This window comes from Amblyomma mixtum, chromosome 1, assembly GCF_055824585.1.
Source record: "Amblyomma mixtum isolate Tamu chromosome 1, ASM5582458v1, whole genome shotgun sequence".
Lineage (NCBI taxonomy): Eukaryota > Metazoa > Arthropoda > Arachnida > Ixodida > Ixodidae > Amblyomma > Amblyomma mixtum.
In genome coordinates this window covers 25,850,132-25,868,554 of record NC_143012.1, presented here as the reverse complement: position 1 = coordinate 25,868,554, position 18,423 = coordinate 25,850,132, and the positions used below count along the sequence as shown (strand labels likewise).

Here is an 18,423-nt window from a genome sequence, read left to right as displayed (position 1 = left end):
GCCTTCGCGCAGACAAGTTGTCAAGTGGAACAATTTTTATGCGAGCCAGCCCAATGCTCATGACAAAGGTTTAGGATAAGTCAAGTGGCAATGCCCTGCTTTGTTTCTCATCAAGGATTAGTCTCCTCTCAGATAGAAGGAAATAAAGTTCCCATTGTCCGGCTGCGGCTAATGCGCTGTTAAGTTATGCTTGCAGAACAATGTGTACCTGTGCTACCAGCAGGAGCTTGCCATCTGTGCATGTTCAGAATGATCCACTAAGTTAAGGAGTGGTTTAGTCAAGGCAGGTTAGTTGCAGTGAGGCACAGTTCCAAGTAAAAATCATTCTTCCCTTACTGTGAGGAGAAGTGTCAAGAAACACAGAACATCAACGATTAATAGCACACGTTATATGAAAGTGTAGCCTTAATGCAGGCTTGTCTTCTACTGCGTCAAGAGTTAACAAAACTGTGGCAAGATGTAACATGAAGCTGATCACAAATTTGCGCTAACTCTTTCAGAACCAAAAAATGTTTGCCTGTGCTTTGTGTTGTTAACGTATCACAGGCCTCTTTCAATGGTGACGTTGGTGTCCACCATCAAGGTTAGGCTGCACACAACACGAATACCTTTGAGAGGAAATGAGACAGCTGCTGCTGTAGCTCAGCTAGCCGAGCACTACTTGTGTGTTGGGCCATGTGTTCGGTTTTGACCCACTGCAGCACATGGCCTTTTCATCTATCTTCGGTGAAGTTATCCCTTAGCTAAAACATTCCTGCAAGTACATTTTCCCTAATCAACATCAACACACACAAAAAGTAACATTCCCCAATACTTTCACTGGTATCTATTTCTGTGCACTTTGATCGGATATTTTTTTTTTCCCAGTGAGTAATTAAGAATGACTCACGTACCAGTCCTTTTTTTTATCCTTGAGTATGAGAACTGACTTTACTTATTTATTATTTGTGTTTTCTTTTTATCTACACCTCAATACTGTGCCATCACTTTATACAAGTTAAGCTTACACTTGCATCTTTGCAGTGTGTGGAGAGAATTCTTAGACCACGGTATATCCGGCCACATTTCAATGGAGGCGAAATATAAAAATGCGCATGTTCTCCTCAATGTCGGCGCAGATTGAAAAACCCCCAGTGATCTAAATTAATCTAGAGCCCTCCATTGCAGTATGCCCCGACTTAGCAGCCTTTGAAAGTGCCTATGTGACATGGGTTTAAGCACTGTTTACAGCATTATTGATGAAAGATCTCATTACTGTATTATATTACTAAAACACTGTCCCAACATTCCCCAACACACTGCATGACCACAAACAGTATTTGGCTTTATGGTGGTTAACATCCCGAAGTGACTCCCGCTATGAGGGACGCTGTAGTGAAGTGCTCCAGATAATTTCGACCAGCTGGGGTTCTTTAACATGCACTGACATCACACAGCACACATGGCCTCGAGCATTCTGCCTCCATTGAGATGCAACCGCCGTGGCTGGAATCAAACCCACGCCTTTCAGGTCGGCAGCCGAGCACCATAAACCATGACAGCTACAAACTAAGAGAATTGGATAAGACCAAAGAGCCAAGAAATTTGTGTGAATTCATCCCAGCGGAGCATTTATTCTTCGGGCTTCCAACAATTATGCAAATCACTACCGACTCAGAAATATACTTAAAAGCACAGTATCCCTTCAAAAAGACAGGAATGCTCTGGGATTCCCAAGTCATGTGCTGATACAGCACACAATAGTATAAAGAATTATCTTCACTGCACAGGCATTATTTACAACATCACAGTCTAGAGATCAGAGACAAAGCGTTCCAAAACACCTTAAACTGATTGCAGTTGGCTGCTTCCACAGGAAAACTACCTTCTTACAAGGGCACAACACTCGCGGAACGGACTAGCATTGCATGAAAGTACACTGCTCACTACACTGCAGGATAACAATCCTCCGTTATATGAAGCAGGACTCATTGCTTAAGTTATCACTTCGCAGATTGCACAACACAAGAGAAGCTGAGTAAAGGGTACCGAGCTACGTACTCACACTGCACATGACTAACGGAAAACAGAACAATGCAAAAAGGCCTGGGTGACTGGCTTCTGGGGAGACAGCACAAGAAAATTATTCACAATATAAATATCAAACTTGATTCTATCAAGCTTAGAACGAGCAGCGTCCAACACTGAGGGCAATGTTCATGTATAATTTTGTACTGAAGCATGCCACGTCGCTTGCCGCACATTCGACGATTTCTCTACAATGGCTGCGACAGTTCTGCCATTCACGGTGGGAGGAGATGCTCCATTAGAAGAGGGGTATGCCGTAGAGCGTCGTCGCAGAGATGACAATCCCGGCACCCAGGAAGAAATTTCTGTTCCAAAGACAGAAGCAGAGAAATGTTCTCAGAGTGATTAGCAGATGTTTGAAATTTAGCACTATGATGTCAAGATTTAACTGCAGTGAAGCATTACTGCGAAAAAGACACAAACTTGCATTTGTTCTTGACTGCCTCGGACAAAACTTGTGGCGTACGTATGCCCCAAATGTATTGTTTTAATTAAGCCCCGTGCCTTTGACAAATAGTCACTGTGTGTTCCTCATCTTCTTGTACAAATTTCAGCTGACCTGTATGAGTTTTTTTCTTCGTACTCAAGTGTACATCGTGTACTTGGACTGTCACTGCTGCCAGGCAACACCCTACAAGCTCCACTTGTGGCTTTGACGCGCCTGTATCATTTGTAAATTTTTCATGAATAGAGGCTTATGGAGTCTAACGTCCCAAAGCGACTCTGTAATATTCTTATAACCTGATAACCTCCTCCGCAATCACGGAGCATTTGCTATGCGACATTCTACACTGGTCTTTTCAAACATTTGCGCATTCATGTCAGTGTTTAACATGAAACTATTACAGTTGAGTCACATTATTAGAGAGACAGCTGTAATGAAAAACCTGAAATAGCAGACATTTATCACCCAGTTTAATGGCAGCCCCTATCTCTACAATTAAGCAGACCTCTTCTGTAACAGGCATTGCGCACAGAAGACATTCAATAATAAAGGAAAGATTATCTTCAAATATACTCTACAATCTTGCTCATAACAAACATGTTGACTGGTGGCAGTTCTGCCCAACTCCGTGGATCCAGCGTCATTGCTCACAAATCACGCTCGCGTCTGTGCTCAAGGGAGATGACAAGACGTGGTACTAAAACTGCAACTAATAGAGAGTGGGCCAGCTAATTGCAAAGCAACATCTAGGGTCTCCTCCTCAAATGCAAGTGCTGCTTAAAGGGCTTTCAACCTACTAACGGGGGGTATGGTGTCGGCATGTGGACATTTGCCCACACAGAGAACGACGCAATCGGAGCAGGAAACCATGGCAGCATATGTGTAGCTGCAGTGCAGTGGTGGTCGTGAACTGCTCTCGGGAATGCCATTCGTCAAGCAGCTAATAAACTAGAGCAACATGCCTGTAGCCTTCTCTTATCAAAGTCTGTCACCGCCCTGCAATATCAGAAGTAGCAGCACATCTGTAGATAATGAATTCACGGAACCTCGCTTACAAGATCCCGCTCATGCAAGCGACAAGAATTCATGGGTGATCAGTGCAATTAAATGAGGAGAGGAATGCATTAGCATTTGGGCTCCGATTTCATGAGCAATTCGCATTGGCGAACTGAACTCATTCGCAGCTATGACAATTTAAGTTGTTTTGACAGATTATTTCTTAGCAAATTTGCAATTATTTGACTGCCATTCCAATTCTTCCAATTCTATTCCAATTACAAATAAAATCTTTCCTGTCCCAATACCAAAATTTTCAATTCCAATTCTCCAATTCTTCAGTCGTTCTTTGACTCCTCCTTCTTTCAGCCGTAGCACACCTGTGCGTTCTGTGCTTCGTCCTTTGTGACATCATGGAACCTCCCCCTCATTCCAATGAACGCAGAGAGACATATAGCAGGTTTTCATTCGCATGGCCGCTCTAATGCTTCCAAATTCAAACTGCTTGCCAGGATGCGTTTCTTATGAAAGAGTTCAACTGTAACTGCAGCTGACTGTCGAGGTGTGATGATTTTCAGTGATATGGCGTGTGTCTAGGTTGACTCACATATTTGGTGGACAGATTTTACATGTACAAAGGAACTATGGGTGCAGCTGTTTCAAAGGGACTGTCAAATGACTTTTAAGGAGGCCAGTTTTTGGGACGCAGTGGAAAACTCGGCGTGCAAAGTGCCTGATCCTACAACAGTGGTTTCGAAAACATAAAACATTTTTAGCGCCATTTTTCTTGCAGTGAAAACACTTCTGCGCATTGTACATGCCATATGTGTTCCTTGTTTGTCCGTTTCGCTATCGTGCAATTAAGTCCTTTTTAAGTCCCCAGTGGACTTGAGAATCCAAGCTCGTCATAAGCAGACTGTCAGTTCTGGTTCATGACGAGTCCAGCTTGTTGGGCGTTATCTGGCAGTCTGCGTCCGGTTTATGGCTAGTTGGGTTCGTACAAAGAATTTTTGGTTTGTCAACAGGTGGCAGCACAGTTACTAATGACCATTTCTGTACCATTTATTTTTTAATGTGTCCATTAGGGGGTTTAAAAAAAAAAGATTCCTGTTTAATCATTTCTCTTTATGTACTCTTTGATCCAAGCACCACCAAAATTGTAGAATTGAGGAACCAAGGACGTATGCAGCACCAGCAGCAACGCAATATTTCACTGAACAATGTGAACATAGTCTTGGCACATGCTTTACATTAATTCCGTGCTCATACAAAAACTTTTATTCTTCAATGCATACAAAAACACTGACGTGCGTTGCTTTTTATTTAACACAAGCATACTCTTACATCAGAGATACCGTGAATAGAGTGCAAGCATCACTGTATACAAAGACATGCTTAAAAGATGAAGCAGGATGCATATAACAACAGCCAGGTTATCTGTATACTGATGCATTATCAAGTTCGTGGGATGCCCTTATAGTTTCCCCACAGAACATTGATCTATCTCCCTTTTACCAGTTTTCAGAGCCCTACACCCGAAATAATAAGGATACTTGCACAACTGAAGGTATCCGTTACAAATAAGAGCTTACGGACTGTTCCTTGTGACCTTTCGCTGAGACACATCAGTTCACAATCTCCATTCACAATCTCCATTCACATGTTTCCTTGTTACCAGTATTAGAACCAAATAGTTGAACACTCGTTTAGCTTAAGAAAATGGCGCTTACCTAGTGGGCAGAAGGTCACCCAGGAGATAATAGGAGCATATTGTTGAAAGCACGATGGAGATCGATGTCGCAAAGCCCTTGAGGATGCTATCGGCATAACGTACCGCCAGCGACACAACGAGGCCACCAAAGGTCTGCCAAAAGAAGCAAGTTTTGCATTGTAGTTGACTTCAACAGCTAAATGTGTTGTTAGTGGATGAATGTGGCATCCTTTATTCTACGGGTGGTGTGCAAACGAATCAAATAGTGGATGTTCAAAATTATTCGAAATGAATCAAGTATGTCCTTAACTTTTCGAATAATCGAGCTGAAGTTTGAATAAGGCCCATCAAATTTTTATTCCAAGACTTTTGCAAAAACGGGGAGCACACCGGAGCCGTGTACCATCCTACAGGCAGCCGCAATTAGTGTATGCGGCATAAGGGTTCAACGGCACGACGCGGTTCATTCGTGTGGCGGCATTCATAGTTCTCATACACTGCCTCTAAGACTGGACAATACAGCAGGACTCGGGCAAGTTCAGCAAATACGGCCTTGATGCCCAATCACTGAGGTCATGCCATGCCATGCCTTGCGGTCATGAGGGTAGGTGCCACCCGTCTCGTGCCCTGAGGCTTTAGTTTATTCTCTTCCGCCACCAAATGCAAAAAGTATTTTCCTATGTGTACAACTCGATGATCATAGAGTTAATATAGCTTCGTGTTGCAACCCCCTAGTGGAGAGTAGTTCAGCATCTTTTAACAGCTATAGCTTTAGCTGCACAAGTTATATAGCACTGTACAGCAGCACCGCTGGTGATGTTTCAGTGTTTTGCACGAGCGCTTGTTTTGTGTGAATATTTGCGCCAGTAGCAAATATTAACGCGATAGCGTTAAAGAGCCCCTTTACAAAGAAAATCTGGCGTTAGTGTAGAAGTGAGCGATATATATGGTGGCGTAGGGTGGCCCAGGCAGCCACTCCCAGAGAAGCAATATAGGTGGGCTACCTAGGTCGTGTGACCTTGTGGCGACACCACAACCTACCACCGGATTGTGAGCAAACTAACCATCCTGGTGAGTGGCAGTTAAATCAATGGTTGATCGCGAGAGGTTGCTCGGGAAGAGCAACTTGACAGCACCTGCCATCGCAGGGCAGTGGCACTTCCCTTGCCCCCACTGCGCCAGGAGTGGTATGAGGACTCCCAGGGATCTATGAATTTAAAGTTGAGATCGACCAATTCCACTTATATGGGCATTAACTCATTCACGCTATCATGTCATGTCCTCAAGGCGGAGCTGCAAGTGTTCCCTCCAATTTCTGGTACAGATATTTAATCGATTCGGTAGCAAAGCTACATTATTTGTATTCAACTCGGTTTGGAAAAAGTACTATTCACATTCCGTCCAATTTCTGGTACAGATATTTAATCGATTCGGTAGCAAAGCTACATTGTTTGTATTCAACTCGGTTTGGAAAAAGTACTATTCACACAGCCCCACTTCATACACTAGATGTTCAGTAGATTTGTCCGCAGGCAGCACTGAATGAAAGAACTGAATGAGGACACATTCCAATGAAAGATGGAATTCCCTCTTTTGCAGGATCTTAAGAAACACCCACTCACATGTCCAGTGGCATGAGGTCTGCACTGTGAGACTGGCAAGCTAAAACTTTTCTTGGCAGAGCAACCAAGGCTAGAAACCAAAACGCACCCTCCCTTCCTATGCAGTGGAACAGCATCCCCAGCTGCTAGTAATAGTATCCCAACATAGTATATATTCGTAACACTCGTTATTTCAGGTGTATTTCTAACATAACTGCACAGTATTTTCAACATTATAGAGTCATGGCAAAAACAGTTTCTGCATTACAAAGAATTATCTAGGCACATACGGTTACAAGAAGATTCCACCTCAGTTCCATTACACTATGAGCCTCGCAATAAGCCCACAAATGCCGCAACATTACAATGAGAACCTCTGCAGCCTTTTTTTTTTCAGTAGTCTTCCTCCTCAGCTAACTGACAATGCCTTCCTTCCCATTATTTACTAACAGGTTTTTGAGCTTTTAAATGGCTCATAAGAGCGGTGATCATGCCTAATTGACCATTTGAAGCGCACTTTCACAAATGCCCCAGTGTGAAATTTCCATTAAATCTTCCGAACCAAGCTTTTTGCACAGTACAGTGAAGTGTTAATTTGGCTGCGAGAAAATGGAAGTGTATTTCACATGACACCACACAGCATTTCATGCAACAACAATCAGCACCATGCAAGTTACAACTGCATGGGCTCGCTTTGTGGCCTTTGGTGGTTCTTATTTCCATTGTGTTTTTTTTCCTGCCTGCTCCTTTCATGTTGAAGTTGTTTCTAGATGTGTGAAAATGGAGATGTGCATGCATGCAGTGGCTCTGCCTGTTCGAATAATGCATTAGCCACTTGTCCTGTTGCAGTGATCGAAAGCTGTACACTAAAACAGCATCACTTTGGCCCCCATTAATTCGGGCAAAAAAAATAAAAGGATGCACAGAATTTAACCAACACTCATATGTAGCCTCCAGAGATCACAAGGTAACATTTTATTCAGAGGAAATCTCAGCAGTCATGCAGGCATTACGGAATCAGAGTGTAGAACAGCCACATGTAAAACTAATGGAGGATAACTATAGTGGCTGCACAGCCACCATAGTCCTGCATAAAGATGGCAATAAAATCCCAATATGGAAAGGTGTCAAGCAGGGAGACCCGATCTCTCCAATGCTATTCACTGCATTTTTACAGGAGGTAGAGACTGACTGGGCAATATAAACGGTGGTCGTCAAGGGTAGTGGACTGAATTCGAAGAGAAGGCAAGCATGGCAGAGGACATCAGAAAATTAGGTGGGTCTAGCAAGTCTAGTCCAGCAAGTCTAGAATTAGCAAGTCTAGAGGAATAAGGTTGCCACATCTGGTACAGGACCAGGTTAATTGGAGAAATGTGGGAGAAGTCAAGTGTGCGTAGTCAGGCTGATCATAACAAATTTGGAAAACCGAATAATTTGGACAGCCCGCCAAACCTATGCACGATTCCATGGCATGAGACTGTCATTAATTCGGAGGAATTTCACAGCACTTCGGTTAACTCAGATCGGTCGTAGAGCTCACACATGGACAAGGCGCCAGAGATGGAGTAATTTATTTTTATTTATTTATCTTTTACCCACAGCGCCATTTGGCATTACAGTGGGGGGGTTGATACAGTAACACAGCACATAAATGCAGGTAAATACAAAAAGAAAGAGAAACAGCAGCCCAAGCATTCACAAAGTAAGCAAAGAACAAAATTGACGCAATGCGCATCTATGTACAGAATTTGGGGTACAAGAAAGTCAACTGTGTTGTTCACCCAATAAACGTGCATTTTAGGAGAAAGCACCAACGCAGTAGACATAAAAAAGAAAACTTCAAACGTGTATTTCACGCAGGTATACTGTGCATTGACAGGAAGACACAGGTATACACAGTGGAACGCACGAAACGAAGAAGCAGCGCACAGATAACGACGCACCGTCTAGCTATGAAATGACGTGACACTGTTCAAAGCGGTATAAAAGGATTCATTTGATGAGATGGAAGTAACAACGGCCGGCAAACGGTTCCATTGACGAATGGTTTTCGGAAAAAAAGAGTCGCTGTATGCTGCCGTCCTGCACTTGTATTCACGTACTTTTTGATCATGGTCAAGGCGTGCGGAGACGTAATATGGTTTGAAAATGTATGTTTCGCGTGGAATGCCAATGTGGGAGTAATATATGTTATGGAAGAGTTTGAGTCTCTCTGCTTAGTTCTCCGCTGTTCTAGCGATTCCCAAACGAGGACTTTTTTTGCTATTGTTGCACTGAAGTTGCGTTTACATGACTTACCAAGTACGTATCGAGCCGCCAAGGACTGAACTTTCTCAAGTTTTTCTTTGTCACCTATGGTAGGAGGATCCCACACCGTGCTAGCATACTCCAACACTGACCGCACATAAGTTTTGTAAAGGAGTTCTTTGTTAGCTTGCGGGAAGGAACGAGTGTTTCGGCGGAGAAATCCTAAGGATTTGCAGGCCTTTCCAACTATATAACCAACGTGCCGATGCCAGCAGAGCGATGACGTGAAATATACACCTAAATACTTAGTGAGTCAGAAGCCTTGCCAATATACAACGAGTGGCACTAATGTTAAAACGAAATGTAAACGAGATGTGTATGCTTTCTCGTGACCATCAGTCAAGAAGTACAACATGATGCTTTTTACAACAAGAGCAGTAATAAATTTACCACAAGGTATACAATAAAGCTGACAGGGTGCTATCTGCGCTGATTGCCTCAGGCGCGTATACTGATGATCAAACCATGAAGAAGGAGGGTCGTAGTGGGAGAAAAGGTGGAGTTGGGCACAAGTGGTCGGGAAAACAGGCACACGCGTCACTGGGCAATGGAACGCAGCGGACGCAGCTTAGCCGTTGTTTCTCCAAATGTGCAGGCCATGCAGCTTGCCGCAACATCGGATTGAAAAAATAGGTGCACCACAACAACTACGTTTGCCCGAGCAATTGCTCAAATTTCATTATAAACTATTCAGTTGCTGCAGGTGAATTCCCCATCATGACTACACAGAAACAAACACGCATCCAAACATTTGCAGTCTCTACTCCTTAAAACACCTCAGCCCTTGTAGTGTAGTTACACATGCCCAGTTTCCTATTCTGCCAAGGCTACAAAAGGATGCATGTAAACATTATCTCTGCGAGGAGTTGTGAATGCCTCTGTCGGGCAACTTGCCTGTAATAAGATGACCCCCCAGGTGACAGAGTTGTAGCCTTGGAAGAATCCATCCGCCATAACCGCATTCCAGTCGGACACCAGCATGGCCACGATTCCCAGGAGGCAGCCGAAGATTGCTGTAATACAGAAGGGTAGATTTCAGCTCTGAGAGTTCAATTTTATTTCACCTTATTTCCAGAAAAGCCAACATGGAAATGCTAACATCTTCAGGGGACACGTAAGCTCCACCTTAAGGGGGGACGAGGGTCTTAAAACTAACTTGTTTATTTATGGCTAGAATCTCATGAAATTTTGCACACAGATGTGTTTTTCTCTTGTGATTCCCAATATGTAATTATAATTGAGCTGGTGGTCTTAAATCTTGAAAAGTCTAGAATGTAATAGGTCATTTCTTACGCAGCTTTAGTGAACTTTCTCATTGCATTTTGTTACTTTTAATTACATGAATTGATAGCCAGAGAGTTCCCATACCCGGTGATATTCTTTGTTTTTCTCTAAAGGCATGTCATCCTGATATACTGTGTCAAGAGTAAAAGGTCACAGTATTTGCCACTGCAACTCATTAAGCTAATTGTAAATTGTTATTTATACGTGGCCTAAACAAAAAAAGTAAGAATGTCATTGGGTATGGGAATTTGCTGGCTATCAATTCATGTAATTAAAAGCAACAAAATGCAATGAGAAAGTTTATTAAAGCTGCGTAAGAAATTACCTACTTACACTCTATAATTCAAGATAACTTTTGATCTAATACAACCAGCTCAGTTATTATTACATTTTTGGAATCAGAAGAGAAAAACACATCTGTGTGCTAAATTTCACGAGATTCTAGCCACAAATAAAAAGGTGAGTTTTAAGACCCTCGTCCCCCCTTAAGGCACGACTCGGTTGCATTAATGGGTCCCTTCAGCAGCCTGGGATCCTCTTTGCACATCACTCTGCAGACATGGGCACTGTTCCTTATTTCACCATCACATAACACCTAACCTACCGTTAAGAGTACAATGCAACAGCACTAAAGATCCCTCCCACGCACGTACTCCTCTGTCATTTAGGTTCCACCTACATGCCCATCTATGCGAATAAAAGGCCTTGACTGATATCTGTAGAAATTTTTCTTACGACTTATAGTTCTTGAGAAAAAGGTACGCAAACCTTCTAAAATGCTGTTTTGAGAAAAATGAAGACAAAGCATCCAAAAACTCCCACTTTTCCACCAAAAGTGACCACAAAAAAGGTTCAACAGAAAAGCATTCCTGAAATCATGGCATTTTTGAAGTCGTGAGAACCTACATGTAATATATTTTCCGAAAGATGAAAAAATGCCCTATTAGAAGGTAGCAAAATCTCAAAACCCAAGCGATCAAGGCTCCTACCTCGTATGACACCAGGAATATTAACAGATGCTTCTACGACTTTCTAAACATAACATATCTGATTGAACAAGAGTCAAGAGGAAGCCCCAGTCTGCTGACCAGAGTTTCCAAGACAGGAGGATCTGCAGTCTTCCTGTGGGCACCCAACCCAGAAAACTCCACTAGCTGAAATGTTGGTCAGCAGAATAAGGCTTCCTTTCCTTGTTCAAGTTTGCTCTTCAGAAAACATCTTTTTCATCTCCTCTGTTGCAAACATGCTGTCTACAATACATGGTGTCTACAATACAATACGCTTTAAGAAAGGTTGCATACCCCACAGCAGGTACCTACCAAGCTGAATATTGCGAATCCCTCCACTAGCTGAAATGTTGGTAAGCAGAATAAGGCTTCATTTTGTTGTTCAAGTTTGCTCTTCGGAAAACATCTTTTCCATCTCCTCTGTTGCAAACATGCTGTCTACAATACATGGTGTCTACAATACAATACGCTTGAAGAAAGGTCGCATACCCCACAGCAGGTACCTACCCAGCTGAATATTGCGAATCCACAATGACCAGGTAATCTCCTTCAGCAGCTTCTCGAGGTAGATGCCGCTGAAGCCGCTAGACAAGCACGAAATGAGCACTGCCATGAGTCCCAAGAACTGGTAGGCTCCGCTCTTGCCTTCTGCCTCTGTGGCTGGTTTCCCAGTCGGCACCTGCAAAGCGGCGTGCTCCTGTCAACACTGCTTTCACCACTTCCCAGAAGTGGCATGCTGTAGGTGGTGCAATGACAATGCTGGCAATAGTTCCCTGTTGGTCCCCATGCTCTCCTATAAGGCCATCCTAATGAGAACGTGTGGATTTTAGAGCGCAGCTCTTAGGAGTCCGTTCGTGGGATAAGCCGCATCACCGCAGTCAGTGTAACCGAGCCAAACCGTAAATAAATAAATGAAACATTGCCGCAACTGGATTTCAAACAGATCATCTTCGCTGGCCACTGCATGAGAGCACTAGGCTATCACTGCTGCCAATCAGACCTCGTGTTAAACTGCAACACACTCTCGCGCTGTGCATTGCACATCGTCGTCTCTTCAGCTAATACTGCTATTGGACTAATATACACATTCTTGCATGCTGTGTGTGCATTGCACATCGTCGTCTTCATCGACTAATACTACCATCGAACTAATATCGTCGCCAGACATGCCGACGACCCAGCAAAGCAAAACAATGAGCCTGGACAGCCCAAGACACCAGTGAAGCTGTGCTCAGATTTCACATCACAGAGAATTGTAATCGTCCTTAGAATTTTTTTTTTGTTTTCAGAGATGTATTTTTCATGCAGTCCACTTCACTGAGCACCCCTGAATAGTGCTCACTTGCTAAGCAATGCTCTGAGGATTAGCCTACTACAAGAGACAGCACATTAAATTCTCACATTCACTGAACTAAAAGACCATTGATCAGTAACTGTCATAAGGACATTCCACTAAGTAGCTTTATTATGGTACAATGACAGTTAACTAGGTCATAGTTTCATACATCACATCTACACCAAACTACCATGTTTAATTCCCCATATGTAATTATACCGTAATTTAGCTTTCGATAATTCATGTTAGTTGCAAACTGCACGAGTTAGAAAACTGCTGCGCAGAGCAAGAATCCGAAGTAACATCACACCCTTACTTGGGGGAGGAACCAAACCTATCACCTTAAAAGACAATATGAAAGAAATACAAACCTGAACCAGCGCTACCCCAATGATGAGCAGCACAAGTGAAAACCACTGCTGCTTTGATATTCGACGATTCAACATCCATACACTAAACATGGCAGTGGTCAGAATCTTGAGCTGGTAGGTGACCTGCAAAGAGAGAAAAGCTCCTGTTTGTTTCCAATGCCAAAATCTTAGCACTGCAGTGCTGCTCAATCCCATAGCCTTCCAATGTTTTTTACCATGCCAGTCTATTTGTAGGGATGTATGGCAATGTGTAGTGAAACCAGACTTGTGTGTAACACATTACAAGTTATAGATTAGTTTTTCTTCCAACTTTTTCATGCAATGATTACTTTTCGTAAGGTGAAACGTTCACAGTAATACAATAATTTTTTCAGTAATCAATCATTAGCAGTTTGTTAAACTGTTTTTCCAAAAACAAGTTCTAACCAGCGGTACAACTTCGAGAACCTAAACTAAGCGGCAAACACAGGTGTAGAATGACAGTGCCTCATGTTGTTCCCCACAACAGTCGGGTTGTAGAGAAGCCATCCATGTGAGGATGTCCGCGCGTGCAAGCCCGTGCGGCCTGCATTTCACAAGCCTCGTGTTCTATGCTTCGCACTTCGCATTTTACCACGACGGCACAACAGAATGTCATGTTCAATGAGCTTGGACTTAGTACCCTCAGAGCATGTACAACAGCAAAGCGCAGCATGTTGCATAACTTCTAGGTGGTGTGGAGGGTCTTCGGATGTTAAAGCTATGCAATTCCCCCCCAGTACATATATAGAGCTACTCTTCAGTGTTGCTACTGGGGCATCCACAATAAAACAAAAAAGACAAAGAAAACTTCGAAAAACAACTGCAGATGAAATCACTATTGTATGTACTCCAAGAGACTATAGATCAAGAAAACTGCACCAGCTCATTCTCACCCGTATATATTTGTGCTATGCTATTAAAAGATGGATGAAAATAACCTAATAGCAATCGATGATGTCTCTCTAATTGTTCAGTTACTTTTTATGGCCAGTAACTGACCACTACAATCAGTTACGTTTCAGATGAAGTAATTGCAGTTGTAATCGGTCACTTGTTTTCTGCAACGTGTACAAGACTGAGCGAGCGCAATCATTCTCAAAAGAAAATTGCAACGTCACCATTGGTGGTTCAACACTCCAAGAAGTGCTTACTTGACTGGTCCATCTTGCATCAACTCTTTATAGTGCAATTCACCAGATTTAAGTTATCTCCTCTACACCATACCAACAAAAGGTGCTCAAGCTTTTCCATTCAGGCAAGGCCTATTCTAAAAGGCCTCCTATGGATAATCTATAAAACCACTTGCAGTGTTCCTAAAAGGAATGTTTCAGTTTGAGCTTCTGCGTATTTCAATCTCTTGTTTATCAGAGCAGTGAAAAATCAGTATACTTATTTCGTAGTGAAATAATTTTTGCTTCCCCATGTGTATTTCACTGCAAAAAATGAAGTTGGGCTTTTAGCTGGACCTGACTATTTGCTGTGGTTAGAGAATGGCAAGTTAATGGGACAAACACATGCACTGAAACATGGTAACATACCTGGTAGGTGGCAGCATCCAAAAGTGACAGGGCAAAGAACAGCAGGTTGTTCTGAATTGTGTAGAGCCCCGCAGGAACCAGCATCTTGCAGGTTTCTTTTGGCTGGCCCCATACATCACTGCGAAGCTGCCGTGCCAGTGCCATGACAGAGAAACCTACAACGTAAGAATTCCCGAGACACACAGCACGAGTCACTAGAAAATGCCACAGTGCTCCTCCGGGTTTGGATGCCTTCTATAATTAGGCTTTTCTTTTTTCTATTCTATTAGTGACTGTGCTATCCCCACTTTGAAAGGACACTGGGGACAAATTTCGGTTGGCCAGTATTGGCAGATTACCACATTCCAGTGATGAAGAAGCTAGACACTTTCACTGAGAACGGAGCTTTTTCATTATAAGCTTGAAAAGGCAACATTAATTTTCGCAAGCAAATTGTCATGGCGTTGAGGTATTTTTCCAATGCAGATCTGAGAAGCTAGGCTAAGCCACCATGCATTTGCGTATGGCAATCACGAAGTCCATTTTAAGAAATCCATTTTAAAGGGACACTGAGGAGAGCTCTATTAATGTTTTTTTTTTTTATAGCAAAATCCGATAGCTCGGCATTTCATGGCTTTTTTGCCACTTGGCCGGCAGCGAAAGATGCATTTATTTTTAAGAAATTTGGATTCAAAGTTGAAAAAGTTTTTCCCGCCGCTCTGATTCAAACTTGGGATTCTCCTATGACGACACAGGACTAAGTGACGTGAAACATGACGTGAAACATGACGTAACGCAGACTCCATGATTTCTGGCGGCCAGCAGTGCGGCCTCACAGCAGCCGGAAAGAAAGCTACTGCCGGCCGCACGTTGAAGGCATCTATCGGCTATTGCGGCCGTCGCTACCGTCGCTTCTTTTACGTTTGCGCCGGCGTTTTGCCAGCGTTACGATGGATCCCGTTCTTGAAGTCGTCAACGAAGTTCTCGCAAATAGACACCTTCAGCATACCATGTACCTTGTTACCATTAGCGGAATACCGGGAGCCCGCCTAACGCCGGCGAGCAGGCGCTGATTGGTCCCGATGCTGCAAGCGCGCCGGGTACCTGGCGCCATCTGGCGACGTCAAGGAGATTTGCGCATGCATTGGCTGCGCCTCAGTGATTCGAGACTTCTCCTGTCCCAGGGTTAGTAGAACCATTGGTTCTAGCAACACTGTTTTGTCCTATGACGTCACCACGCTTGTACTTGCGAGTTTGGCCTGTGGCGGCGATATCTGTATTTTGGTTCTTGCTCTTTTCTACGTTACAAGAGCTTTGTTGTCAGTATGAGTGGCGTTTTTGTAATCAGGAGCTGGTATTCTGTCGATACAAGCCAACTTCAATTTCTCCTCAGTGTCCCTTTAAACAACGCCCATTATCGCAAAAAGTGTCTAGTGTAGGCGTGTGAAGCGTTGGTGGAGGGGAGGCAAAGTAGAGAGAGCAAAAAATTCCCCTCTCCACTTTCTAGGAGAGGAGGGAGGGAGAGAGAAATGTGCCTAGCTGCTGAATCAACACAGTCACAAAGAACAATACAACCAATTCTTCCCCAGAACAAAGATTAGATAGAGTGGGTCAGTTCCCACATTGCCACTCAAAAGTAGCTTGGGCACTTGTGTACTGCCTTCCAACATACAGAGTGCATTGCAAGCTTGACATGACATCGTTGACAACTGTCAACCTTACTGAGAAGACAGATAACAGCCACTGCAGGATAACCATCTCTCTGGGTTGGGACATGACAAAACAGCAGCTTTCATGTGTCATAATCAAGCAAGCATGACTGTTTGCATCACAACTGATCACCATTCCCATAGTTTTGATTATGGTACATTCCAATGTTGGAGAAACAAAATCTTTCTTCGAGGAAAACTGCGTTAGCAGACTGTGCACTGCAATTCATAGTCAGCAATAAGCAATAATGCAAAATCACCCAGTCCAGAACATTTTGGGGAAACCCCAAGGTGGAATAGATTTCAGTTAGGGAGTAACTACTCATTAGCATACACCTAAGCACAGCCATACAGCGCCAAAGGAGAGCTATACAACTTTCTCAAAAGCTCCGCAGCCAAAAAAGAAAACAAAATTCGCCCTAGTCTGGGCACCAGGCTAATGAGTAATTAGTCCCTAATTTCCAGAACATCCATGTACTGAGAGATTTATATGATACGTGTGGAAAACGAATTCTTCAGACCAAGTGAATAGAAAGCATCAGCTTTCACAGTTCGTTTATGTGCAATGGTATTTTGTAGCACACAGAGACAAAACACAAGCAGAATGGAAGAGACAGGCATGAAGCTGTATTTGGTGGGGATGGCCTCACTGAAGACGTTGAACCGAGTTCAGGCCTCCTGTATTGTCGCCACGTCGATGCCACATCGTTATTTATGTCAGCGGTGAATAGACGCATCTGCATCCGTGCAAAACTAACACCTGTGTTGCGACTGGCTTTGAATAAGAATAACGAACTTCATGCTAAAGGGTGAGCGCAAATATAATAGCACAACATTGATTTTTCTTTAAAATACATCACCGACAAACATAACACTGGCCTAAACTACCAAGAACGCCACTGAACACTCAAGGCGATTGAAACGTAGTTGTTAGTAAAAAACTCTTACCGTTCTCCCACAGGAGCACTGCTAGGCAGGTGAGGATTTTGAGGAATTCGGCGCTCACGACAGCTGAGCTGGACAGGTAACGCGGGCCTTGAACTGCTTGCGTGCGCGAATACCGCAGCAACAAGACCATCGTGGTGGTCTGAACCACGATGAAAATTAGCGACATATACTTGAGTACGGACGCCATCTGAAAACGAATTCGATGACACAGTCAATGAACAACACAGTGCTCAACCCGCACTTAGATGAATTACCGCACAGCCATGCATCGCGACACACTAGCCCCCGTCGTCAAAACGCAGCGGTACATGTGCTCCCCACACCGCTACCGCGACCGTGAGCTACTTTCGCGGCCTCGTTCATTGTCTCTCGCTTCTGAACCCAAGTGCACGCAAAAATTATGATCAAAGCCTCACGACCCGAAGCGGTGGTCAAAAGGCGGACTACGACACCGGGCAGCGCGACGTCTCTTCCGCGTACACGGAAGCTCCGTGATCAGCTTGTTACGCGCTGATCAGGTTAAATTAGCCACACGCAAAGCTCAGCTAGTTCCCTTTTGACCTGTAATGAGTGTTTCCGCACCAAGAAACTTGTGTCGACCAGGTATTAGGCATCTTACCGATTCTAAATGCGAATGACTGCCCGAGCCGGTAGCCAGTACCCATGCCAGTACCTTACGCTTAGGCGGTGGCGAAGGCGACGTCGGCGAAGGTGGCTGCTTCATGATAGACAGCGAGATGCGTGGCGACCATATCACAGATGTGCCAAGGAGCTACGTCAGCAACGCAACGGCAGTTATCACACCGCCAATGCGACACCTGCGCCCATGTTCGGATCGTCGCTGCGGGTTGCAATCCTGAAATACATGGCCTGCTTGAAAGAGAAAACGAAACGAACAAACAAAAGCGCATTCGTTGATGCCGATGCCGACGGCGCCGACGGCGCCGACGGCAGCGACGCAGACGTGTTGTATCCACTTCTGAAAGGCTGAATTCCCAACCCTTTTACTTGCCGAGTCACTTTTCTTTGTGATTAACTTGTCGAATCATGCATATAGTGCTGTTGCTATTAATGAAAGTACCGCCAACGTTACTAGTACAGCA

At 43.8% G+C, this 18,423-nt stretch overlaps 1 protein-coding gene across 3 annotated transcripts; it reads right to left on the bottom strand.

Annotated features, from left to right (window-relative positions):
- Window positions 1-1,591: 1,591 nt before the first annotated feature.
- On the bottom strand, window positions 1,592-18,219 carry LOC149365795 (UDP-N-acetylglucosamine transporter-like). Of its 3 annotated transcripts, none has more exons than XM_089545610.1 (8): window positions 17,940-18,219; window positions 17,321-17,507; window positions 14,685-14,839; window positions 13,126-13,248; window positions 11,926-12,097; window positions 10,022-10,140; window positions 5,239-5,372; window positions 1,592-2,372 (listed from the first exon to the last, which is right to left on the bottom strand). In XM_089545610.1, exons 1-8 carry the CDS (start codon window positions 18,042-18,044, stop codon window positions 2,306-2,308), a joined length of 1,062 nt encoding a protein of 353 aa, XP_089401736.1. In that variant the 5' UTR covers window positions 18,045-18,219; the 3' UTR covers window positions 1,592-2,305. The 3 variants fall into 3 exon arrangements, with proteins under 3 accessions (XP_089401736.1, XP_089401820.1, XP_089401903.1); XM_089545694.1 differs by having other exon boundaries at window positions 17,994-18,219; XM_089545777.1 differs by having other exon boundaries at window positions 17,999-18,219.
- Between the last annotated feature and the right edge of the window lie 204 nt (window positions 18,220-18,423).